General features: G+C 45.2%; 1 protein-coding gene across 1 annotated transcript in view; it reads right to left on the reverse strand.

Annotated features, from left to right (window-relative positions):
* Nucleotides 1-375: 375 nt before the first annotated feature.
* Nucleotides 376-25,405, reverse strand: part of NT5DC3 (5'-nucleotidase domain containing 3) — a 71,443-nt gene continuing 46,413 nt past the window's right edge. Inside the window, exons 6-14 of the mRNA XM_004446804.4 lie at nucleotides 25,085-25,222; nucleotides 22,999-23,059; nucleotides 22,525-22,627; nucleotides 22,284-22,385; nucleotides 20,069-20,150; nucleotides 15,554-15,640; nucleotides 11,385-11,525; nucleotides 5,139-5,203; nucleotides 376-3,117 (exon numbers count right to left, since the gene is read on the reverse strand). Coding sequence (XP_004446861.2) covers nucleotides 2,865-3,117; nucleotides 5,139-5,203; nucleotides 11,385-11,525; nucleotides 15,554-15,640; nucleotides 20,069-20,150; nucleotides 22,284-22,385; nucleotides 22,525-22,627; nucleotides 22,999-23,059; nucleotides 25,085-25,222 — 1,032 coding nt within the window. The 3' untranslated portion in view covers nucleotides 376-2,864. The remainder of the gene's footprint in view (nucleotides 3,118-5,138; nucleotides 5,204-11,384; nucleotides 11,526-15,553; nucleotides 15,641-20,068; nucleotides 20,151-22,283; nucleotides 22,386-22,524; nucleotides 22,628-22,998; nucleotides 23,060-25,084; nucleotides 25,223-25,405) is intronic.

The following is a 25,405-nucleotide window of genomic DNA, read 5'->3' on the forward strand; positions in this document are numbered from 1 at the left end:
ATTCAATTCCAATTGTTAGCGCTCTCCCTGATGCTTAAAAGACCTTCGGGGAAGGAGAGGAGAAGCCATTTATTTCCCCAAAATCTAAACGAGCTAAGAGGAAAGATTACTTTTCATTTCTCCTTTGCAATAATTAACGGGGCCCATGCATTCGAAGCAACTAGTAATTTAGTCTGAGAGGTGCCTGCATCAGTAACAGGTGGTTTATGTTGCATGGCATTATGGTGTCAGTAGAAAGTAGAGCTGAAGAGAATTAAAAATGTATTTATAAATAAATAAAATTTATTTATTTATTATATGTAAATAAATAAAAACACCAAGGATATGTTTCAAGGAAAGGAGCAGCTCCAACACAAATGCCTAATTTTTTTAAAAAAAAATGGCAATTTCATCTATAAAAGCAACTCTGGAAAACATCAGTCATGCAGGTCCTTTCCAGGGCCACCTGCTCTGGGTATCATGAGCCCTGCTGGCATGGACTGCCCTGCCTATGAACTTCTGCTCACATCATTCTTAGAAAATCAGTCTAGCAATGCTAAAAATGGTCATTTTTTTATGTACACTTTATTTTGTTCACTTTCCAATCTGATTGTTTTTAATGGTAGAAAGCACATTCACCTCCCATGTGCCCATCTGCTTTCAGAGAGAAAACTGTTTAAGACCAAAATGCCGCCGCGTTCTGTGCATCAGAATCCCAGCTGAGAGTTTGAGTGAGTGAGGCGGATAATAAAGGAGTAGGAAAGCGCCCCTGCCCTCGGCCTGGGGGCTGGCCATGTGCGTGGGTCTGCAGGCTGCCAGGTGGACGCTCAGTGGGCCCTGCTGAGACAGACGGCACACTTCCGCCCACCGGCAGATCTCCGCACCGCCAAGCTCGATGGCCCAGACACTGAAACCTTCCTAAATGGTGGTAAATGGTAAATTGTCCAGAAAATATATTTCTCCCCCACCCCCACCCCCCCCCCCCACCCCCGTTCTCAGGTTACCTAACCTAGGCATCCATGGAAACAGGTGTTAAAAATACATCTACTTCACCCTTGAGCAAACGAACACCCTGAAGCTGGGGCCTAGTAGACACCCAATGAACCTGATGAGATGAAAACCAAGAATCTTATTTTAGATAATAGCCACTCCCTCAGTCTGCTTCTCCAAAGCAGGAATCCTAAGCCAAGAGCACCTGGTAACACCTGAGCTGTTCTGGGCACCCACCCCGCACCAGTTCAACACCTTAATACACTTGGATGCTGAAAACACCTAGGAGCAAGCAAACAACAAACAACATGCCTTCTCCTGCTCCAAAGACAGGTGGTCCTGTGGTTGTAGTAAAATTTGGAAGGAAAAAGAAGGAGCGCAACTGGGTCCTATGGGTCGCCACCACCAAGATAGTTAAATGCAGCAAAATAGCTTAAATCCCATTATGACAAATGGCCTGACAGAGGATGCTACGTAACTAAGTAACTTAAATTTCTGCATTTTGGCAGGAAGCCAATGGAATGCCAAGCCAGCACTTTGTCACTAGCTGGTTACAGGACATTTATTACGATAAAAATGCCGGAAAAGCATGCACTCTCCGCAAGCCCCCTTCACGCCTCTTCCTCTTCAGGATTTAAGAAACCATGCTGTTTGCACTTCCCTGAAAGCTCAAGTTAACTAGGTCATTTCTAATTTTTAGCTTAGCTACAATGCCCTTTATCATCTCCCACCTTAGACACACCAAATTCCTAAAGAAAAGCACCCCAACTCCCCAAACAGCCACACAAACACTGCAGGAAGAAGCTGGAGGGGAGGGAAGGGCTGGCGGGGGCTAAGGGGACAGCCACCTCCCTCCTCCCGACTGAATCCAAGCACCCTCCTCATTGGGTGACTCAGGTGTCCGGATCCTTCCAGACGAGAACAATTTCGAGGATCTGTGATCTAGTAATGTGGATGCTCCAACAAGAGTCCAGCACGGCTCAGTGGGTGCCAGGGCACGGCACTGTTTCATCTTCCTTCCTCCAAGGAGCACATTAAACCAACAGTCGGGTCGCTTGGTCAGGTTTAACAGACTCTGGGAGACCTACACAAATGTCCTGGCCCTCCTGACACGCTTGCTTCTTGCAGCCTTATTCTACAAGTCTGATTTTGCTACCTAGAGAGCAATTTAGTCAGAGCATTTGTCTCCATGCCCCCCTCTCCCCTGGGAAAGAGAGTAAAAAGAGTGACCCACCCACCCCTGCTACACCATTTGTCCATCCCCGACCAAGGGTAGGACCTGGGAAGCAGACCACTGAGGACAAAATGTAAAAGAGGGGGAACTTCTCATACTCATTCTCACGTCCTCCCAGGAAGGCTGTGTTTTCCTTGAAATGACACACCAAGTGCCAAAGTCTCAGTGCCAAACATTTTGGGGTTTGGGGTTCTGTCTGCTGTTTAGGGTTCATCCCAGCTACTGACTGGAGTGTCAAGCTATCGTAGAGCTCACTGAATCCTGAGTTTATCTCTGCATGACACAATGTCCCAGAGTCCCAAGGTATTGCCTCTAAGTTTTCAATAAAGAAGTTTCAAAATGACATCCAGAGGTCTCCCCTATCCCAGAAAAAGGGACGTCAGTTACAGGATCTCAGTAAACTGAGGGGCCAAGTCACACACAGTTTCAACACGAAGCGCGTCCTCCAGCCCGAGACCGCGCAGAGAAAGCCCGGACCGGTGGGCTGTTAGCTCCTGTCTTAACAACCTGGGCAATATTCTCCAAAAGTACCACAGAAATATCAAAAGGCATATCTGTATCTTTTCAGAAAGCATCACTCGTCCCCACACGTCAACCCCCTCACGTCTGCCCATTCTGGGGCTGGCACTGTTTCTGGCTTTTTCCACAGAGGGGCATTTGGTTACTTGGCCTGGATCTCCTGCAGGACAGGGAGTCTGACGGTGGAGGGGCTGTCAGACCACGCGGGAAGTTCGTGCTGCAGAGGAGTCCTCCTGGGGTAGAAAGTGTGGCTGACATCGTAGTTCAAGAGGCAGCTCAGAGACGCCATGTAGATGTCGGCAAATCGAGAGAGGCGCCGCAGGAAGTAGGTTGGGTTCTGGTCTGTGCGGAACAAGCTTCCAAACTGGGCATTGAAGAAATTTTTGGTCATTTCCCTGAAGAAGAAGCAATGAAGAATGATTCAGAAAGGTCTGTTTTTCAACTACTAAAATCAAGATCACGTATTTTTGTTACAGGACTTGTACCTATAACCCCAAATTCTAACTAAGAGAAGTCTGCCCATTCATCCACCAAAAGTCACTCTGCTTATTTCCCGCTTCAGCAAGTGAACACCATCCAACACACACGTGATGTGAAAACCACACCAGGGCTGGGGCCCTGCACACAGTATATTCCAGCAAACTGAATCTCATATGAATACTGATCAGTTTGTTACAAACACAGCAAGAAATGTAGTCATTCACTCAACGGTGGGACAAAAGCTACCAGTTGGAAGTAGTTGTCTCTCATTTGGTGACAGACAGGACATGTTGCAGCAGCCAAAAAGTAGACAATTTAGAGAGCATAGATCTATGGGTGGAGCAACATAACTGGTTTTCTAACTTTGACTGAAAAAGCTCATGAAGAAGTAAGATGTTTAGAGACTAGAATTGAAAACAAAATTTCTGATAGGTGAAACATTTCCTTTCTCTAATAATCCGAGTTCCCTGGAGACGAACCATCCCAGGAGTTTGGATCCAGGTCTGGCCTTCGGGGCCAAGGAAGGGGCCCAAACTCAGATCACATTATGTGGGAAGCAGATGGGGCTCAAGCGACTGAGCTCCTGCCTACCACACGGGAGGTCCGGGTTCAGTTCCCAGTGCCTCCTAAAGAAGACAGCGAGCTGGCATGACAGGCAGGCATGGCAAGCTGATGCAGCAAGATGATGTGACAAGAGACACAAGAAGAAAAACATAATGAAAGACACAACAAAGCAGGGAGCAGAGGTTCTCGATGCCTCCTAACAAAGACAGCAAGAAAACATGACAGGCAGGTGTAGCAAGTTGACGTGACAAGATGATACAACAAGAGACATGGGGAGGAAAAGCATAATGAGAGACACAACAAGGGAGGGAGCAGAAGTGGTTCAAGCAATTAGGCACCTGCGTCCCTCCCACATCAGAGGTCCTGGGTTTGGCTCCCGGTGCCTCCCAAAGAAACAAGGAAGACAGACAAAGCAAGTGCAAAACAACGAGGGGGTGGGGAGAAATAAATAAATAATTTTTAAAAATCGTATTATATGCCTGCCCCCCTCACCCTCTTACCCAACATTTCTATCTCAATGGAAATCGAGTTAGAAGGAGCCCCAAGACAGCAGGCATCCTGAGAGGGGCGGGGAAGGGCTGAATGAAAACCTCACTAGGCTTCTGCAGCCCCAAGGAATGGATGCCTGGTCTTGGCCTGTGCCCTCCCACCCCCATCCAGGCTCCAGGTCAGGCAGCCCCCCACTCAGAGCCCGGGGCCCAGGCAGCTACCACTATTTCCAACCCTCAGAGATGCCTGTGCCCAGGAGAATAGAGAAGACCAAGCACAAGAGTAAAAATGTGCATGCAGATGTCACCATCTCTAAAACACCCTTCACAGGGAAGCAGGACCGGCAACCAGTCCCCTCGGGAACAACTGTTCCCTTGAGACGCAAACCCGCCAAACTGTTGTGACAGCTGAGCGTGCTTTACCAGCAAAAACCATTCTGATTACTGAGCATGTGCACATTCCTGAAATATCCTTGGCTACCAAGAAGCGTGTGGTTTGTAGGAGCCCTAAGAATTCATCACAGGTTCAGGGTCCACCTCCAAACGCTGCCCCCGTAGCCACACTGTGCTGCCGGCACTTCCAACGCACAGGGCCACCACGCACATGGGAAAGTCAAGGAGGCAGAGGAGGAAGGAGAAGGAAAAGCTCCCTTCTCCCCGCCTTGTCCACGGCAAGCCCAGGAGGTATGACAGCGGCCACTGCTCGCCTCCAGGCAATGTCACACTTCACTAGCAGCAGATGGCTGATTCTGGGTACCAGGGAGTCACAATTATACCTGGGAGCTGAAAAAGGATGCTGTGAAAGTATGCCCAGGGCTGGCCCTGTGGGGCGCTCACAGGGCTGGGGGGGGGGATGGTCACTGCCTTACACAGGCCGCTCTTACCTCATCCCCTTTCGTTCCTTTTTCCACTCCTGCAAAATCTGCTGTGACTCAGCATCTCTGTAAACCTGCAGGACGCAAAATAATTATTAAGGTTGTTTGGTTTCAAATAAACTCATTAAGTGGTGAGAATTTTTTAATGGGGTGGTTTTCCCAGAAGAACTTTATTCGTCCAAGTCTAAGAGGCAGGTACTTGCATGAAAAACACATTTTCAGACTTCCCAGTTGAAATCCTGCCTTCTTCACTAAAAAAGTTAGAAACCACTAGAAATGTGATTTTATAACTCAAGATGGAATATTATGAAGCAATTAAGTTTTAGTAGAAGCTATGCATAAACATATTGAATATGTATCCACAAAAAACACATACATGACATACATGTGTGTAAAATACTAGGTATTACAGACGTATTAGAAACATGAACATGTAATGCATACGTCCTATACAAATGGCAGTTAAATAGAGACAATATATCCACTAATTGAAAGCATATAAAAATATGTGCACACATTTGGAAATTAACGTGGAAAATTTTTTTAAGTTTGTGCTAGGACAGTTGAACTATAAATGATTTTAATTTTCTTTCCTTATAATTACAACTGTATAATCTTTTAAAATGTTCTAAGGGGAAAAAGATAATTATTTTGAAAAAGACAAAAAGGCAGAACACCTCTGCTAAAAGGAAAAGCAGCTTTCTGGCAAGATGACGTGTGCAAAAGGCCAAAAGAATGGCAATTGCCCACAACATAAATGGAATCTCACAAGTCTCTCGCCAAGGTTCTTGTGGCTAAATAGAACCACTCAAGCCAGAATCAGAAGCACACATGATCACAAGGGACAGCTGGGGCTCCCTACAATTCAGGACCACAGGGGTAACCTTAGAAGAGAAGCCCGAGGAAAATGCCAAATGGGAAAGCCATGTGCTTTTGACGTAGGAGCCAGGGCCCTTCTGTTTGTCACATCTGCCCAGCTCACCATCCTGGCAGTACACTGACAGGCACCTGCTAAGGGTCTCCATCACTCAGACCAAAGCCCAGGTCAACTGGGCCTGCCCAATTTGGATCTCTTGCCTAATAACGCTACCGATACCACCAGGAAGCAGCTACCATTAGATTACCACTGACTGTCTATTCCTGGAGCTGCAGCACAGCTGGGAGTTCTGATGTCATTCTGTGAGTGTATTTCTCCTTAGCTTTCACATTTTTCCATCAGCCAATTACTCACTACAGAATTCAGACACTATCAACAGCATATGACTAGAACGGAAAAGGCAAATTCACGGGGAGCAGATGCAGCTCAAGTGGGTGAGCGCCTGCTTCCCATTTACAAGGTCCTAGGTTTGATCCCGGGTACCTCCTAAAAAAAACAAAACAAAAACAAAACAAAAAAACTCTCGTTGGGAAGCAGATGTAGCTCAGTGGTTGAGCAACTGCTTTCCATGTACTGGATTCAATCTCTGATACCTCCTTGGGGAAAAAAAAAGGTAAATCTGCAGATGCCCCCAGCTTTTAACATATTCCTTCATTTGTATGTTTATTTAGCACCACTCTGTGCCAAGCATTATGTTAAATGCTGACAAGTGGACAAGGCAGGGCGCTAGTGGGGACACACCAGCTGAGCAGAGTGACCATGACAGATACATGCGCTGGTACACAGCATGGGGTGTCGTCTCCAGAAGGCAACCCCTGCCCGTGTCCCCCAACATTCCCGGCCTACAAATTAGCATTTGAGGAAGAAGCTTTTAGTTTCCTACTCCATCCTATACCTGCAGGATGGGAGAATTCTCTGACTGGTGACTGGGATAAAGATTACCCGGGCAATGTACTTGCTCTCTTTTTGGGGAGCCACATGAATTCTCTCTCTCCATTCCGGCTTCGCAGGGGGTGCCCTGCCAAGGAAGGCCCTGCAGACATGAGAGGTCGTGGTCAAGGCCCGTTATCCAGCCCAGCTTGACCAGTGACAGACCACACAGGTGCAGCCCACTCTGCCCCTGCCACTGACTGCTTCTCCGTCGGTCCCGAATTCAGAGGGCAGCCAGCGATGGCGGATCACATCCAGCAGACCCCAAGGTGGCTGAAGTGATGTGCAAAGGAGGAAGGCCACAGAAATCTGAGGCCAGGGAAGGATCCCCAGAGGAGGGGACATCCCAGCTCAATGCGTGAGCCCCTCAACCCAGCCGATCCTCAAATGTTCCCTTCCAAGGACGGCCCGGCACCTGGCTGAGGCGCCCTCCACCTGCCCTCCCATAACTTCTCCATGACAATTACTATCTCTCTGTTAGATGGGAGATGAACAGACCCCAGAAAAACCACTGCTGTGGGCATGGACCCACTGTAAGTAGGGCCTTCGGCTGAGGTTACTTCAGTTAAGGTGTGACACACCCCAGTCAGGATGGCTCTTCATCCTATTCCTGGAATCCTTTATAAGAGAAAGAAATTCAGACAGAGAGAGAAAGTCACAGGAATCAAGAAGCTGAACTAGGTGGAACCTGGAGAGAAGGGAGAGGCCAGGGTACGTCCTCGGGTGCCTTGCCACGTGGCACAGGAGCCAGGATCACCAGCGGCCAGCCCCGACACACCAGTCTTCAGGAAGAACCCATCGCCTTGATGATGCGCTGATTCAGAGTTTTTCCCAGCCTCAGACCCTGAGCAAATGAATTCCCATTGTTTAAGCCAACCCACTTCCCGGTATTTGCTTGCGTGGCCTGGGAAACTAAAACCCTCTCCCATATGTTCAGCTTCCATACCTGGACCCTTCCCATCAGTATTTAAACATGCCCAAGTCTCTCCCATCGGCCCAGGCCAAATTCCTTAAAATAACAGTCTAAGGGTCTGAAATTGACTTTGAAATACTTCAACAACAATGTGTGTTCACTAATTTAAAGATTAACTGTGACTAACAGCAGAGAAGACTAACCCGAAGCCCACACCAAGGGCTCATCCTACTGACTTCAGCCATCTCTATTTACAATGACTGTTGATTAACCTAATTAGCTTTTCACTGGCAAAAATGTAGACTGGCCACATATACTGTACAGGCCCTGCCCAGGCTGTGTGACCAGAATATCACAATCTACCCAGCCAGACACCCTGCACCAGGGTGGGCCAAATCCATCTCACTCCCTGCTTCTGTAACAGCCTATTGAGCTTAACAACAGTTTTATTTTTCCCCTTATAAATGACTGGCGGAAGAAAATCAAAAGAATAAAATATTTCATGAGACATGAAAACTGAATAAAATTTCCTATTTCAGCGTCAACCAATAAAGTTTTACCAGAACACAGCTACAGCCATTCGTTTCCATATTGTCTAAGGCTGCTTTTACCCTGCAAGTGCAGAGTTGAGCAGTTGCAACAGACACCATACGGTCTGCAAAGCCTAAAATATTTACTATCTGGTAGTCTCAATGTGGTCTTTGACATGTTACCTGGGAAGAGTTTATCGATTCCACCACTCTGCCATTAACCGCAAATCATCTTGGAATGCACTGCAAGGCTACTAAACAAATTAACTTTATTCTTTATTGTCACTTTTTTAAAACCAAAAATTAAACACTTCCATTTAATCCAGCAGACTTGGTTCCAAATGATACTCTGCTGGCTCCAGAAAAATCCAATCCAACCTCAGAGGACACATTTCCTCCTCAGAGAATAGTTCAAATAATGTGTGGCTGGCCCTGAAAATAATCCCCAAGGAGGGTTCTAGAGACACTTGGGTCGGGATCTCTGGAACCGCAGGTGAGGCAGGGAAAGCAAAAGGGCAAGGCCAGGGAGGAATGAGACTCTTTGGCCATCTGCTCTACTTCCCAGTGAATCCGCCCTGACAGAGGCTGTAAAAGGTGTCAGAGCCTGAGAAGGGGCAGCGCGGGTGCGCAGACTCTTGAGCCGACTCCCCAGGCACAGAGCCCAGGAGCTGCCCTTGCTTGAGCATGTTATTCTCTCCTCTGTGCTTCAGGTTCTTCATCTGTAAAAAGGGGGTGATGTCAGTACCTACCTCAAAGGTTTGTCAAGAGAATGAAGTGTGGCTAAATCCCATAGTGCCTGGTGCTCAGGAAATCCCCACTGTATTTCTCTCTTTTTTTTTTTAAAGATTTATTTATTTATTTAATTCCCCCCCTCCCCCCGTTGTCTGTTCTCTGTGTCTATTTGCTGCATCTTGTTTCTTTGTCCGCTTCTGTTGTCGTCATCGGCACGGGAAGTGCGGGCGGCGCCATTCCTGGGCAGGCTGCACTTCCTTTCGCGCTGGGCGGCTCTCCTTACGGGGTGCACTCCTTGCGCGTGGGGCTCCCCTACGCGGGGGACACCCCTGCGTGGCAGGGCACTCCTTGCACGCATCAGCACTGCGCATGGGCCAGCTCCACACGGGTCAAGGAGGCCCGGGGCTTGAACCGCAGGCCTCCCATGTGGTAGACGGACGCCCTAACCACTGGGCCAAGTCCGTCTCCCCCCCACTGTATTTCTAAACAGCGTGACTCTATCGTTCACCATCTGATTCTGGAAAAGTGACTTACCTCAGTTTTCCCACCAGGGCATAAGGTGGTGATGTGGATGTTGATTTCTTCTCTTCCCTCCCCAGCCTGACGTCTTGTATACTTACTTCTCTAAGTCATGGAAATAGTTCCAGCCCCTCCATTCTCTAAAACACACACTCCTTAGTCATCAGGTTTTTCACGCAGCTCAGAGAGAGAGAAACAAAAATGCCATCGCCAAGGCTAAAATTTATCGGCGCCATCCTCACACGAACTGTGCCTGTTTATCTGACTGGCTGCCAGGGTCACAGAGAGAGGCTGTTCCTAAGGTGAGGAAACCCTTTGGTCACACCCAGGACCCCCGAACCAGGTAACGTGGGGAAGCACAGTTTACATTCTAAAGCAAGGGGTTAGGCATCTCGCAGGTCTGGATTCACCTTCCTCTTTGGCCATTTTATGACTTTGCACCTGTTACCTAACCTCTCAAAAATCCAATTTCCTTATTGTTAATGGAAAAAATAGCACTACCCACCCAGGACAGCTGTGACTACTGAATACACAATGTGTGTAGAGCAAGCACAATGTCTGGTGTAAAAGAGTATTATACTGCATTACATATGCAGGCTTGAAGCTACATTAACCCAGACGAAAGCCTTGTATTTTTAGAAAATCATCTCATGGACAGACACAGTAAGAGAAATAGAACCAAGCCCTCATCAGAAGCCCCAGGAAGTTATGCAGCCAGAGAATGCAGGACACGCGGTCCCGGGGACGTGCGGGGACCCACGTTCTGGAATGCGTGTGTCCTGGGTGAGGACCCGGCCTGCCACTCCTCCCAGCTCAGCTGGGGCTCGCTTCCCAGCTGCCTCCGCGTGGGCCACCTGCCCATCTCCACAGCGGCCTGGCACGCCTTGAGCAACAAACCGTGGTGAGAGAGGCTCCGGGTGTGCCGGCCAAGAAAGCGTGCTTCCATGCCCCTGGCCCAAGAGAGTCGGTGCCCACGCCCAGACGGTGAGAGTCCAGAAGGCTGAGCCAAGTGAGAAGGCAATACCCCTCATGAGATGGAGAAAGGAGGAGGGGGCAGTGGGAGAAAGAGGCCGCAGCTGCAAGACAGGGGCAGCTTCCCCAGGCTCGGAAATGATCATTAAAGGCGACATTCCTCACTACCCGTCCAAAACTGGTCACACAACTTCTAGAAAGACAAAACTGCCACTGAACTCCAGTGAGTCAGCAAATTGTAGGTAATATCTTCAAAATCAAATTGAGGCTGGACCCAGAGAACTTGACTCTTGCTTTAAGGCTCTTGTCAGTAAGCCGTGCTGTCTACACTAAAGTGTTTACTTCATAGGAACCTTAAGTTTACAAACAAGGAAACGAAAGCCCAGAACAGGCTAAAGGCAGTCCCAAGGCGGCTAGATAGACCCAATGTCAGCAGAGTTTCTGGACTGATACTACCCTACAAAACATCCCCCAACAGGGATTTAAGGTGGGAGTGAGGACAATGGATTTTCACGAAGCACCCTACACAAGCCCCTGTAGTTACAAAGCCCCTCAAAGGCTCCTTCTCCAAATGGCTTTGTTGTGCATTTTCAAAGGACCCTTCAGGGTACCGGGCATAGTCTACAGGGGAAAAGCAACCCCAGGAGTTCTAGTCTGGAGCTTAATGACAGTAACATAAAAGCCTCATACTTTATAACCACAGTTAAACAGAAGATATAACTGACCAGTGCACTAACTTTAGGCTTCCTACAGAAAGAGTGAGAGGAAAAAGAAACCCAAACCTGCATCTGCTCCAGCAGCCCGGTCAAGGTCTGCAGCCAGGTCACGGTTTGAATGTACTGCTGAGTGTTCATGATTTTGAGCTCAGATCTTAACTCCGGGATAATTGCACCAGTCCGCCAGCCATGCTTGAGGGTCAAATCCTGATCACAAAGATCACAGAAAGGCAACATTAATCGCAACAGAGGGGGGAGAGTGTGAACTACAGGGTAAACTATTATCCACGTGGTGCAGCAGTGCTCCAGAATGTGTTCACCGAGGGCGATGAGTGTGCCACACTGACGCAGGAGGTTGTTGGTGTGGGAGGAGTGGGGTGAGGGGGTGGGGAGTATACAGGAACCTCGTGTTTTTTTAATGTAACTTTTTTTTGTGATATATATATATCTTCAAAAAAAATACAATTTACAAAAATGATGTGGTGGGGTGGGGAGTGGGTTATATGAGAAACTTTTATGTTTTTTATGGTTTTTTAAAAATTTTTTAATGTAGTGTTCTTTGTGATCTCTTGACTTTAATTTAAAAAGTGTACCCAAAAAAATCGTAACACAAAGTAAACCACTTCACTACCTTTCCCAGATGCAACAGGTGTTCATTTAAGAACGTTTTATTGTAATGGTTAGTTATAAACCAGGCTGAACCGAATGAATTACATTTAATTAAAACTAATTTAGCCCCGGGCTTTGACCATTTCACCCCAAGAAAGTCAGTTCCCGAAAGTATTGCTCTGAATCCCAGTCCCTGCAGAAACACAGGTCTGGAATCATTAACTACAGTCTGGAAAGAAACAACTAGGTCAGGAGCAGAAGGAGACTCAACCTAAACTCTAGTGAAGGTCTTCATTAATTTAGCCACAGACCGTGGGGGAGCACCTACTGTGTGCCCGAGCAGGATGAGGGACACAATGGAGCCCCAGGCTAGGGAAGGATCATCAACTACATTTTTCATCCCAAGTACTGTAACCCCATGATTTGACAATAAGCCAGAATAGCTGTTAGCAGATATAACCCAGAAAAACTAAGCTATACAGTCACCATACCAAATGGTCATTCATTTTTTCATTCAATAAATATTTCTCAAGCACTGCTACTTGCTCTAGACACTGAGGATAAAGCAATAACCAAAAACTGACAAAACCTCTGCCTTCAAGGAAAATACAGACAACAAATAAGCAAGTAAACATACCAGGGCAGGTGAGGATAAATACAACGCATAAAAATCAAGAATAAGGGGGGAAAGGCTAGGGGATAGGGAGGTTACCGTTTCATTTAGGTTGGTTAGGAAGACCACAATAACAAAGGGACTTCTGAGCAGAGATCTGGAGGGAGAGAGGAAAGAAGTATGCAAATATATGGGAGGAGGCAATCAGGACAGAAAAACAGCCAGTGCAAAGGCCCTGAGGCAGGAACATGCTGGGGTGGGGGTGGTGGGAAGTGGGTCGGGGAGCAGCAAGGCATGGGGTCTCCAGCACCTCACACCTCACACCCGAGCACCGCACTGTAGGAGAGGGGGAAGTGGAAGGAGGTGACTTCAGGCCTTAGAAGTGCCTAAAGGAACCTGGACTTTTACTGTGAAGGAGAAAGAAAGGCTTAGGATGTTCAAGGAGAGAAGTGGTACCTGGTTTACTGTTTTAACAGTTTACTCTGCCTAATCACCCAAAGCTAGAATCTTCACCAAGGAAGTCCTAAGGACCCTACCTTCTTCAGTGATTCAATTTCTTTAAACCTTTCCATATTTCTATTTTTCTCACGTAGTACATGAAAACCTACAGCACAATCTTTTCAATATTCCCAATGCTGGTAAACTTTTGAAGGTAGCTTTGATTTCTGAAAATAAGGCAAAAGTCATTTGACATATTCCTGAGACTAAAGTACATGGTAATAGAAGAATAATCATAAAACTAAATTTCTCCTGTGCCTCTCACTGGCGCTCAGATCTATCCCAAATGAAGCAGGCTAGTAAGAGAGGGAATCAATAGATGGATCGGGAACCTGGCAAGAAATCCACGTGGACATCAATAATGCCAAGATGGCCGCTGGAAGACCGCCGCCCACAGGATTCTGCCATTCAGAACAAAGACTTCTTCTGGAAGTCAGGAGAAGTCCCGGATATTCCCCAAGGACTTTATCACTGGGTCCTCACTGGGGGATTGATGGGTGGGGTGATCAATGAAAACAGCAAACAGCTGGAACCCCTCCCCTGCCATTAGCAAAAGGGTGGAATAATTAATAGTTTATAAAGCAGGCCTCGAGGCCTGAGCATGCTCATGCCCCGCTCTCTTGCCTCTGGATCAGTTCCTGCCCTCTGTGTGCCGCTCTCACCACTTTTCCTCTGCCATGTGGCCACGTAAATAAACCTGGGGATTTACAGTCTATAACGGGGAATTGTACTCTGTAAACCAGCCCTCTTTATCACTTTTCAGCCCCTTCCTCTGTCTGGTCTGTTATTTTCCCCCAATTATCTTCCCTCCCTACCTGAATAAATTACTGGCCTAACTCACCCGACATACTCTTGAAATTTATTTCTCCAGTATAGTCAAAGAACCTAGACAAAATCTGGTAACACAAACGGGATATTCAAACGTGTTTTAGAAGGAGCAGCAACATTGGAGTAAATTCCCAAGGTGACTCCTTTCAGATGCAATGTCCACTGCCCACATAATTTCTGTCATGTTGGTTATCCCTTTATAACCGGTGGTTTACAAATTTTAATGGGGAGGACATGTTAAAACAGATTGCTGGGCCCAGACCCAGAGTTTCTGACTCATCAGTCTGTCAAAGGATCAAAAATGTGCATTTCTAACATGTTCCCAGGTGATGCTGATGCTGCTCCCTCCGGGATCACACTTTGAGAACTGCTGCTTTGTGGGTACACCCCATACTCCTATATGTGCATGGCACCTCACAAGACCACGGGCCCACGGGCCTCAAGGGTAGCACAGAGTTTTCTGGGCCAGGGGTTGCTAAGTGCAGTCCCCACTTAGTTAAGGGACAAATTCCCATGACGCCAGGTCACTTGGCTGGGAATGTCAACAGCCTGCTAGTAGCACTTTATACATAAAGGTTGACAAGTACTTTTATATATTGTCTTATTCTACTCTTCTTTACAAATGAGGACATCAGGGCTTGAGGGATGTGCACAGGCTACAGAATTGTTAAACAGCAGAGCCGGGTGAATACCTCAAGCTGCTAATTCTGAGCCTGTGAGTCTTTGCACTGGACCTCAAGCCCCTGGGCAGGTAGGCTCACGCCAGGTGTGTGCTGGAGTCACCCAGGAAGACTGTTCAATGCACACGGGTACTGGAGTCCCCCTGCTCTACCTCCACCACCAGAAATCCTGCTTCCCCAGACCAGGCGCATGCCCTCTGAAAATACTCCTAATGCACAGCCCAGGCTCATGCTGACTGCTTCCTCAGTGGGCAGGCATAAGAGGGCCACAAACTTGCATGCATGGACTTAAGATCAATTCACTGTATTCAGGAACATCAGCAGTGGAGGTGGGCGGGCAGCCACGACCACCCCTGCTCACTGACGCCTCTCGTGCCAGGCAGGCTTCAGGCTCTGGGAAACATGCACGCTGGGACCTGGCTTGGGATCACTTAACAAAGACAAATTCATTCGACGAGGACCCAAGTTTGGGAATAAATATGACTAACTCAATCTTGTTTCAGTTATAGATTAGATTGTAACTCAAGTCCTATGAAACTTCTCCATTCCCTTCAAAAGACATGAAAAGCCTCATTTTCATAGAAAATGAAAATTTCAATGGTAATGCCAGTCTGAGACAGTTTAGAAGAGACTGACTGGCAAAAGAAGCCCTGATGTGATGCTCATGAACTTTTAATGTGGCATTTTAGGTTGTTTTTATTTTTTAATGCAATAATAAAAGGAAAGGGAGAGAACACTGGCACACATTTCTTATCATTATTTAAATGGAAGATTTTTCTGATAAACTCTTCAATTAAGTTACTAATTTCCATCACTTCCAAACAATTTTTTTCACAACTCTGAACCATCCTGTTCTGTAAAGAAAGACATTTTTTTTTTTAAATGTGGCCTACTCCTAGTTCTTATGAAGGCATAAAAATGACCTTAAACAAAAGAGAAATGTCCTAAGTGGAACTAACATTTCTGTCCCATTTTACCAACAAAGAAACAGGAAAAGAGTCACTCACGGCCAAGTCACTGTATATGTGGTCACCAAAATATAATACTTTGGATCCTCTCCATCCAGTAAGCTTCAAAAATTCATATAAATTGCCCTGCAGTACGAGGAAAATATAAATATAACATCATATAGACACCTATCTAAGTCATGAACCAAAATATCCATTTTTAAAAACTAAAAAAACGCTTTATAATAATTTATTTTAAATATTAAAGTATCAATAACATAATAATGGCCAACAATTCAATTATTTATTAAAACATTTGAGAGCCTTCTCTGATACGAAAACATACATATGTAAAGATACATAAAGGACATCTCATCTGGAAATAATTTCTAATTTAGGGGAAACAGATGTGGTTCAACCAATTGGGCTCCCGTCTACAGTATGGGAGATCCAGGGTTTAATGACCAGGGCCTCCTGGTAAGGGCAAGCTGGCCCACGGGGCGAGGTGGCCCACAGAGAGTGCCGGCCCATGCAGAAATGCAGCCCCACGCAGGAGTGCCGCCCTGCATGGGAATACCACCCCGCACAGGAAAGCCACCCTGCGCAGGAGTGCCAGCCGACACGGAGAGCTGGTGCGGCAAGATGACACAAGAGACACAGAGGAGAAAAAATAAGAAGACGTAGCAGAACAAGGGAGCTGAGGTGGCGCAAGAGAGTAATCGCCTCTCTCCCACTCCGGAAGGTTCCAGAATCGGTTCCTGGAGCCACCTAATCAGAATACAAGCATACACAGAAGAACACACAGCGAATGGACACAGAGAGCAGACAACAGGGGGGATGGGGAAGGGAGAGAAATAAAAATAAATTTTTTAAAAAAATTTCTAATTTAGGAGAATACAGAGCAGATGACTAAACAAAAGGTTCCGAGACTTATTACTGGCATCTTAAATTTTATGTACTGTGAAGTTAATGCCTGTTAAATTCTGAGTTCTTTGAGATACTAACATTTTGAAACTATATATATTTTTTTAATGCTACAAGCACCTTTTTTATTTTTTGAGGTACCAGGGCAGGAGATTGAACCCAAGACTTCGTATGTGAGAAGCCAGTGCTCAACCACCAAGCCACGCTGGCTCCGGAGTTGTTTTTTTTAATTGTTTGCTTGTTGTTTGGGTTTTCTTTTGCTTCTAGGACGAACCAGGAACCAAACCCTGGACCTCCCATTGGGAAGCAGGTGCTCACCACTTGAGCCACATCCACTCCATATTGAAACTACATTAATTGAAATCTAAATTTTTGTACCACGTTATACACACTAAATTGTAAAGTGTTGACTCAAGTTGTGCTTCCTGTGGTCATTCAGCGAGAGGAGCGAGGAAAGCAAATGTCAGTGGCTCTTCTAGGCCTACAGACTATCTGTCACTGGTCTGCTCTAAATGGACCTGGTAGTAAATTTCAAACAGGCTTTGGAATTTTCTGTCTTCCTGACCCTTCTCTTTAAAGGGTAAAATACTAATATTTAGAATGGAAAAAAGAATTATTGTAATCTAATGTATGCAAGCATAAAAGAAAAAAAACAAAAAAAATCCTGATTACAACATTGGGGAAAACTTGTACCTGGAGTGTTCACTTCATTTTTTCTGTCTGTGTTATGTTGATGGAGATGGTTATTTCATTCTTTAATTACTGTTTTGTTTTCTCCTTTGTATCTGAAGTACCTTCAATTTATTTAATATCCATTGTTTCAAGCTCTGACATTTCTGGAGCACCTGTTAGTTATTAGTATTTATGTGTATCAGGAGTGTGTACTCATTGATAAGTATGTTTTATTAGGTTGGTGCAAAAGTAATTGCAGTTTTGCATTGTTGAAATTTGCCTTTTGATATTGGCATATATTCTTAAATAAATGTGGTCATCATTTTAATGTGCATTTCTTTTTTCAAAGATTTATTTATTTAATTTCTCTCCCCTCCCCGCCTCCACCCCAGTTGTCTGTTCTCTGTGTCTATTTGCTACATGTACTTCTTTGTCCGCTTCTGTTATTGTCAGCGGCATGGGAATCTGTGTTTCTTTTTGTTGTGTCATCTTGTGTCAGCTCTCCATGTGTGCAGTGCCATTCCTGGGCAGGCTGCACTTTCTTTCACGCTGGGCGGCACTTCTTGCGTGTGGGGCTCCCCTACATGGGGACACCCCTGCATGGCACAGCACTTCTTGCACACATCAGCACTGCGCATGGGCCAGCTCCACACAGGTCAAGGAGGCCCAGGGTTTGAACCACGTACCTCCCATGTGGTAGACAGACGCCCTAACCACTGGGCCAAGTCCGCTTCCCTAATGTGCATTTCTTGCTTTTTGTTTTTTGCTAATGACTTATTACTTGCTATTTATTTTATCTTTATTTATTTTAGACTATGGAAATGTTAGACAAAAGGCAAATTCGAGCGATTTTCTTATTTGAATTCAAAATAGAGCGTAAGGCAACAGAGACAACTTGCAACATCAACAGTGCATTGGCCAGGAACTGCTAACACACACACAGTGCAGTGGTGGTTCAAGAAGGTTTGCAAAGGAGACGAGAGCCTTGACGATAAGGAGCGAAGTGGTCAGCCATTGGAAGTTGAAAATGACCAACTGAGAACAATCATCGACGCTGATCCTCTTACAACTACATGAGAAGTTGCTGGAAGAACTCAATGTCAACCATTCTAGTCATTCGGCATTTGAAGCAAATTGGAAAGGTGAAAAAGCTCGGTAAATGGGTGCCTCATGAGTTAACTGAAAATCAAAAGAATCATCATTTCGAATGTCATCTTCTCTTATTCTATGCAGCAACTAACCATTTCTCAATCAGATTGTGACGTGTGGTGAAAAGTGGATTTTATATGACAACTGGCGACAACTAGCTCAGTGGCTGGACCGAAAAGAATCTCCAAAGCACTTCCCAAAGCCAAACTTGCACCAAAACAATGTCATGGTCTCTGTTTGATGGTCTGCTGCAGTCTGATCCACTACAGCTTTCTGAATCCTGGCAAAACCATTACATCTGAGAAGTATGCTCAGCAAATCGATGAGATGCACCAAAAACTACAAAACCTGCAGCCAGCACTGGTCAACAGAAAGGGTCCAATTCTTCTCCACAACACCTGACTGCATGTCACACAACCAACCAACACTTCAAAAGTTTAATTCATTAGGCTATAAAGCTTGGCCTCATCCATCATAGAGGCTGACCTCTAGCCAACCGACTACCACTCCTTCAAGCATCTCAACAACTTTTTGCAGGGAAAACGCTTCCACAGCCAGCAGGATGCAGAAAATGCTTTCCAAGAGTTTGTCAAATCCCAAAGCATGGATTTTTATGCTACAGGAATACAAAACTTACTTCTCATTGGCAAAAATGTGTTGATTATAATGGTTCCTGTAGTAGTCAGCAAAGGGGTGCAGATGCAAAATACCAGAAATCAGTTGATTTTTATAAAGGGTATTTATTTGGGGTAGAAGCTTACAGTTACCAGGCCATAAAGCATAAGTTACTTCCTTCATCAAAGTCGACACCACGTGTTGGGGCAAGATAGCTACCTAGGTCAGCCAGGGTTCAGGCTTCTTGGGTTCCTCTCTTCCCAGGGCTCCATTTCCCTCCGGGCTCAGCTGCTATGCTCACTCCACAAGGCCAGCTGCAGCCTCTCAGGCAAATGGCCCTGTCTCTCTTCCCAGGCTTCTGCCATGTGTAAGAAGCCATCTCTATTCCTTCGTGTTCTTCTCCTGTGTGTTTATTTCCTAAGCTCCAGCTCAAAACTTGAGCACCAAAAACTCCAACACTGTCCTTTGCCATGCCTTCTTTCTGTGGGTCTCCATCCACCAAGGGGTGGGGACTCAGCGCCCTAATGATGTGGTCCAATCAAAGCCCTAATCATAATTTAATCACGCCCAGGTACAGAACAGTTTACAAACATAATCCAATATCTATTTTTGGAATTCATAACCATATCTAACTGTTACAGTTTCTATTTTGATTAATGAAGACGTGATTGAGCCTATTTATAATGATTTAAAATTCATGGTCCAAAACCGCAGTTCCTTTTGCACCAACCTAAATATTTGCAGTGAACCAATCTCCAAAGATTTCCTTTTGAAACACCTCCCCCCTTAATTTTACCTTCCTTCCTTTTTCACTAATTATTAAAGTGTTCTTTGACAATTTTGGTGCTCCTTTGTTTGGGGGGACAAAAAGTAAAATGAATGACATTACATCAGAAAGTTTGTTTAAAACTCACAGATCAAATGTGCCTTAATAAAATTTTTTTTCATTTAGATTTTCAAAACAATGATAGGATTGTCATTTTAATTTATGTCATTGAAGATCTGCTTATCTGTCAATCGCCTATTGCTCATTTAGAAAAATAAACCAGTGAACAATATTTTTCTATTGTATTTTCAGAAGAAAAAAGAGTCGGCTAAGTGAAGCACTCAGAATTGTGTCTGGCACACAGTCAGCCTCGATGAATGTTAGCTGTTAACCATTACCAATGACCACAAAGCAAAGCAACATAAAGGAAGGATCTGGCCATGAGATACCTGCTTGTAAATCTCGCCTTTCTGCAACTTGTGGATTTTATCCCAGAGTAAGACACCTTTCGCATTCACTTTTCGGAAAGGTCTAATAACAGAAACGGGAAACGTTACATTTGGTAGGTTGTCTGCTATGAAACAGTACATTGGAACAGGAAGTTGCTCTACAGCTCAAAAACCTCCTGAAACCAAAACTCTACCTTTGTATTTCCTGTCCAAATGCAATACATCCCATACTGTGATCTGTAGGTGCTGCTACCCAAAGGGATTTAACAAAAAAAGAATCCCAGGGTCAAATAAATTTGGAAACCACGATGCAGTAAATGTCCCTCTTAGAAAGTTAGTTAGCCTGATGGCCTTGAAAAGCCCTGCTGTAAAACTTAAAAAATAAATAAAAATATTAAAAACTTCCCTTAACCCAAGTTTCCTAAATTTATTTGACCATGCAGAAAATCAGTTTCACAAAAACAGCCTAAAGAAATACTGCATTGTGTATTTGTACAGCTTTGTATCTGAAATTTAGCCACACTAGGTATAAAACCAATAAGAGGGTCAGGAGTCCTATTTTCTGATGGGAAGATAGTCAACAGCGGTGAGGTCTCATTCCTCGCCCTGAGTGTGCTAGCTGAAGGGAACCAGAAATTGCCTTTTTATTTCAAAATATAGCATTTGCTGAGATTGTCTTTCTGATTGCAAAAAATATAAACTCACTTTAGAGAATCTGGAAGATGCAAAAAAAATCATGAATGAAAGAAAAATTACTCCCCACCTCAGTACCCAGGTATAAACATTCAACATTTGGGTGTACTTCTCTCAGTCTTTATATATGTTACCTTTTTCCTTTGTAATGTACATAAAATGAGGATCATTTGGTATATGCTGATCCATATCCTATTTTTTCACTTCTTTGTGAGCAATGCTCACCCCTTTTATTCCCAAATACATCCTTTTTCATGGCTATATTCATACCCAGTATCATATGGATGTTCCAAATAAACCAAGTGTGGATTTTGATGTTGCTCCTCACCTTTCATTATCACATGTAGCACAGGGTGAACGAGGGTGGGAGACTACTCAGCTCCCAAGCATCATAAACAAAGGCCGAATAAATGTGCATAATGAGAGGAGGAGCTGTGCCCGAGACCCCAGGGAAAAGAAAGCAGGACAACGCCCCCGCGCACCGTGACAACGCCTCCGTACAACCATGACAAAGGGAGAGGAGGCCCTTCTGACCACACACCAGAAGACAGTAAGGAACGAGGTGGACACAGCGGGCCGCTCTAGGGCTGTTTTAGATCAACACTCTAGCGTCTGCTGCATTCCCTCGTCTCTGCACATGGTTGCTGGGTCCAGCTCTTCTTCCTGGAGTCATTGTGACACTCGGGAAACTGGAACTTTAGCATCAAAGAGAAATGTAATCCATTCATCCCTAACCACAGGGCACCATGTTAGGGGACTTCCAATCACACAGAGAGCTACGGCTGTCTGCTTACCAACTGCTGGAGAGGTAAAGGGGATAAAGGTAAAACAGGGCACTAGTATGCAAGTATGAGGGGTTTTTATAGTTCTTGCGCAGTATTCCTCAACACTCTTGGCACTTTGGGTGTGATAACTCCTTGTGGACAGGTCTGTCCCACCTATTAAAAGACATTTTAGCATCCCTGGCCCCTACTCACTAAACCAGTAAGAGCACACCCCCCCCCCCCATCACTTTCACAACCCAAAACTTCCCCACTCCTCCATATCCTTAAGCCCCTGTGGCACAAAGACATTATATAAGTCTTGGTAGAGATATATTCCACTTGATGCAAAGGCTGTGTCCCTGAGAAGCTTTGTGATTTTAAATACACCAACTAGAACTCATTTAAACAGAACTTCTACAGGTGGTGTGTTGTTGCATTTTTGTTTTATTAACAACATGTCTGCATCAAAAGACATAATTTACTATGAGATATTAAGTTTGGTTTTATTGTCCATCACTTTCTTAAAGAATGACTCATAGGGTTGAAGCTGCCCAATTGAGAACCATTTTAATTTGTGTATTTTGCTACTTTGTACTAATCTCACCCTTCTTGCAATTACTTGCTAGAAGGGTTAAAAATCAAAAGCCATCGTCTTAGGCGCTTACAAGTTTGCAAATGGATTTCACCAAGACATGCAACATATGTGTTCACAGCAGCAAATGAGTAAAATCTATGTCCCTAGAAAGACGCACACTCACCTCCGCTTGTCATTAAAGAAGTTTGGCTTCTCGGCCTGAACAATGACCACATCAAACAGGTCCCTCCAGTCTTTTCCAACAATAAACCTCATCCCTTTGTCCCTAGAACAACATGCCAGCCAGGTTAGTCTAACAATGAAGGCATTCACTATTTCTACAATGTCTTCATTCAAATTTCCAACTGTTAAATAGGGTATGAGAAGTGAGCCACGCACTGGCAAGAAAACACACACCAACTTACACGAAGCTACTGGGGCTGTTGGTGATGAGGAACATCTTCTTGCCATGGTCAGCCAGCTTGGCCAAGACTGCCCGGGTCTGCTCAGGGTAGCAGATGTACTTTTCTAAAAGCAAGAGAAAAATTCACCCACTCGTCAGCAGGAAAGGAGTCCACTGCAAGTAGTAACTAAATGAGGCCTACAAGCACAGCACTCTAGGGGAGAGAAAGTCCTACAGAGCTTGGTTTGGGGAGGTACACTGGTACCCAGTGCATCAGTGACAAAAACTCCTGCCACCACAATCCACATGGAAAAGTCCACGTGGCTGCAGCGATGAGGTCTAAGATGAAAGGAGGTGAGGCCACTGCACTGTACTCAGAAGAGGCAGATGCCTGCAGCACCTGCCCTACACCTGAAACGCAAAGGAAAATGCCTGCACGGTTGCAAGGCAGAGGGAACGCCAGAAGCAATCTTCAGTGATAATGTCAAGTACGCACCAATATCGGCTTCGATGGCTCTGTACATTATTCCCTTGATGTGGACGTCTCGAATTGAATCCTGGCAAAAGACACATTTTGATCAGCAAAATCACATCTGAGATAAACAGCGTGAGTAGCAGTACAAGTGACAAGGCATTACAACTTCCATCTTTAGAAGTTTGGCAATCCAAGCACTTAACACAATCTAAATTCTGGTCCATAGATCACAGGCAGCCCCGTGGGGAAAGCTGAAGTTTCCATGGTGATAGCGGCAGTTTCCAATTCAAGTTTCAAAATGGGTCACTTGGAGGAGGTAATTTGTGTGAATAATTTAGAGTAAGGACCCAAAGTAAAATCCGTAATTTATATGCAGTACCATGAACAAATGGTTTCCAGAGTATCCAAAGGGAATTACTGCTCTCTCCATCTCCGCATCCTTCCCCGTGCCTAGACCCCAACGGCAGATTCTGGGATAAAGAACGAAAGGCAGGCAAAAGACAATAGAGTCCTCTTTCTCTTTTCAGGGCTACAGATGGGGCAAGGAACTGTCCAGGGCATCGTAGCTCAGAGCTGCAGCCCCGGGGCAGACAGGGGGCCGGGGAGCAGAGGGGCTAAGCCCTCTGTAGGCTCAGGGGTGCAGAAGCCTGCCTCTCAGCAGGTGTCAGCAGAGACCCATGCACGGGAGGCACTGGGCAGGGCCTCTAGAGAGGCGGCCCACCTGGAGATGTACGGATACTTCCTGGAGCCAGGAGCGGGGACGTGGGCACAGGGAAAACGGTACTTTATGCCTTAGATTAGTAAGAGGAGATTCGTGTCAAGGTGGTAAATGCAACCCTGTTTACCCTTCAGCCCAGGCCTGTTTCAGCTTCACACAGGCAGCGGAGGTCAGTGGTTAAGAACAAGGACTGCGGAGCCAGACTGCCTGTCTTAAAGTCCACCCTTTGCTATTTAATAGCTATGTGGCCTGGGGCCACACTCAGCCTTTCTGTGCCTCAATTTCCCTATCTGTAAAATAGGAATGATAATAATAGTCCCTGTCTCAGGGCATCATTCTAGGGATTAAACTAGATAATATGTATAAAGTGCTTAGAAGAACAGGTCCTGAGCCAGGTAAACTCTACCTAAGCATTTGCTGGTGGCAGTCAGAATACATGTAGTAAAAACTGAACCTTCAAAACAATAGCTCTACTCATGAGTAGAAAGGGTTATTGCAAGTGATTCTTAAAGAGTCTTCCAGATTAAGTATTTGTGTGCACAAAAAGGAGAACAGAAACTAAATATTTAAATTTGGTTCCAATAACACCAGAGTGGTGCTGGAAAACTGCAAATCATCTTTATCCTCCTAAGACCCAGAATTCAGAGTTGTCAGAATTTAAAATTAGTCATAAATATACAATAAAAATACTTTGGTATGTAAACATATATCTTATTAAAATATCTTAAAATTTCTAAAGTAATATAGAAAAACTTTTTAAGTTTTTAAAAACATTTAGAAAGCTTAAAGAATGTACACAAGTACATAAAGGTGAATGTGAATATAAATAAATCATTATAAACACATAAAATGCTTATATCAATAACATACATAAGCACATGATTACAAATACCTATATTCTTATATTTTCCTTCCCAGTTGGATTCTGTTCTGGCTTTTGCAGGGCATAAGAGAGCCCATAAGGAACCTTTATATGCATCAGAAAAAGGTGCCCCTTCTGGGAGGATGAACTAGAAAAGGCGCCCCCTATGGGCAACTTCAGTCCAAGAGGCACACAGCCTGGGAATGAGGGGGGGTCACCACTTTATGTGAAGTAAAGACACCCCATTCCTGTGGGCAGGCTCAGTGGTGAGCTTGGGAGCAGCTGGACTTCAGCTCCCACTTGCCCCTTAGGCCAGAGGCCTACAGCAGACAACAATGTGAGCACACTGGTTTTGCTTGTTTTTTTTCCACTTCATTCTTACCATTTCCAAGGTTAAACCACAAATACAAGGATCCCAGCCAAGAACCTATTTAAAACTCCTATCCTAAAAAGGAGGCTAACAACCTGTCCTTCCACTGAGGAGCTGAGAGAGAGCGAAGCATTTTCTCTCTCACTGTTGATACAACCTTGACATCTTTGTACAGGTGAACAGGTTCATAGTCAATGTTGTTTTTCAGGAAGTATTCATTCACACAGGACAGGAGCATCATCTCGGGCAGGGAGAAGATGTCCATGAACTGCTTCATGGTGTATCCGTGAGAACTCTGCAGACACGGAGGGAGGCCTGTTAGAAACGCAAGGCTGACACCTCCACGACACACCCCACCTTGAGGAAGAGCGAGAAGGCTTTCTAGTTCCTGAGGAGGATTCTGGGCGTCCACATTTAGATCCTTTTCCCCAAAAAAGGAAATTTCCGCTGTGAAAAAGTAAAACCGCTCCCCTTGATT

This window comes from Dasypus novemcinctus, chromosome 12, assembly GCF_030445035.2.
Source record: "Dasypus novemcinctus isolate mDasNov1 chromosome 12, mDasNov1.1.hap2, whole genome shotgun sequence".
Taxonomy (NCBI): domain Eukaryota; kingdom Metazoa; phylum Chordata; class Mammalia; order Cingulata; family Dasypodidae; genus Dasypus; species Dasypus novemcinctus.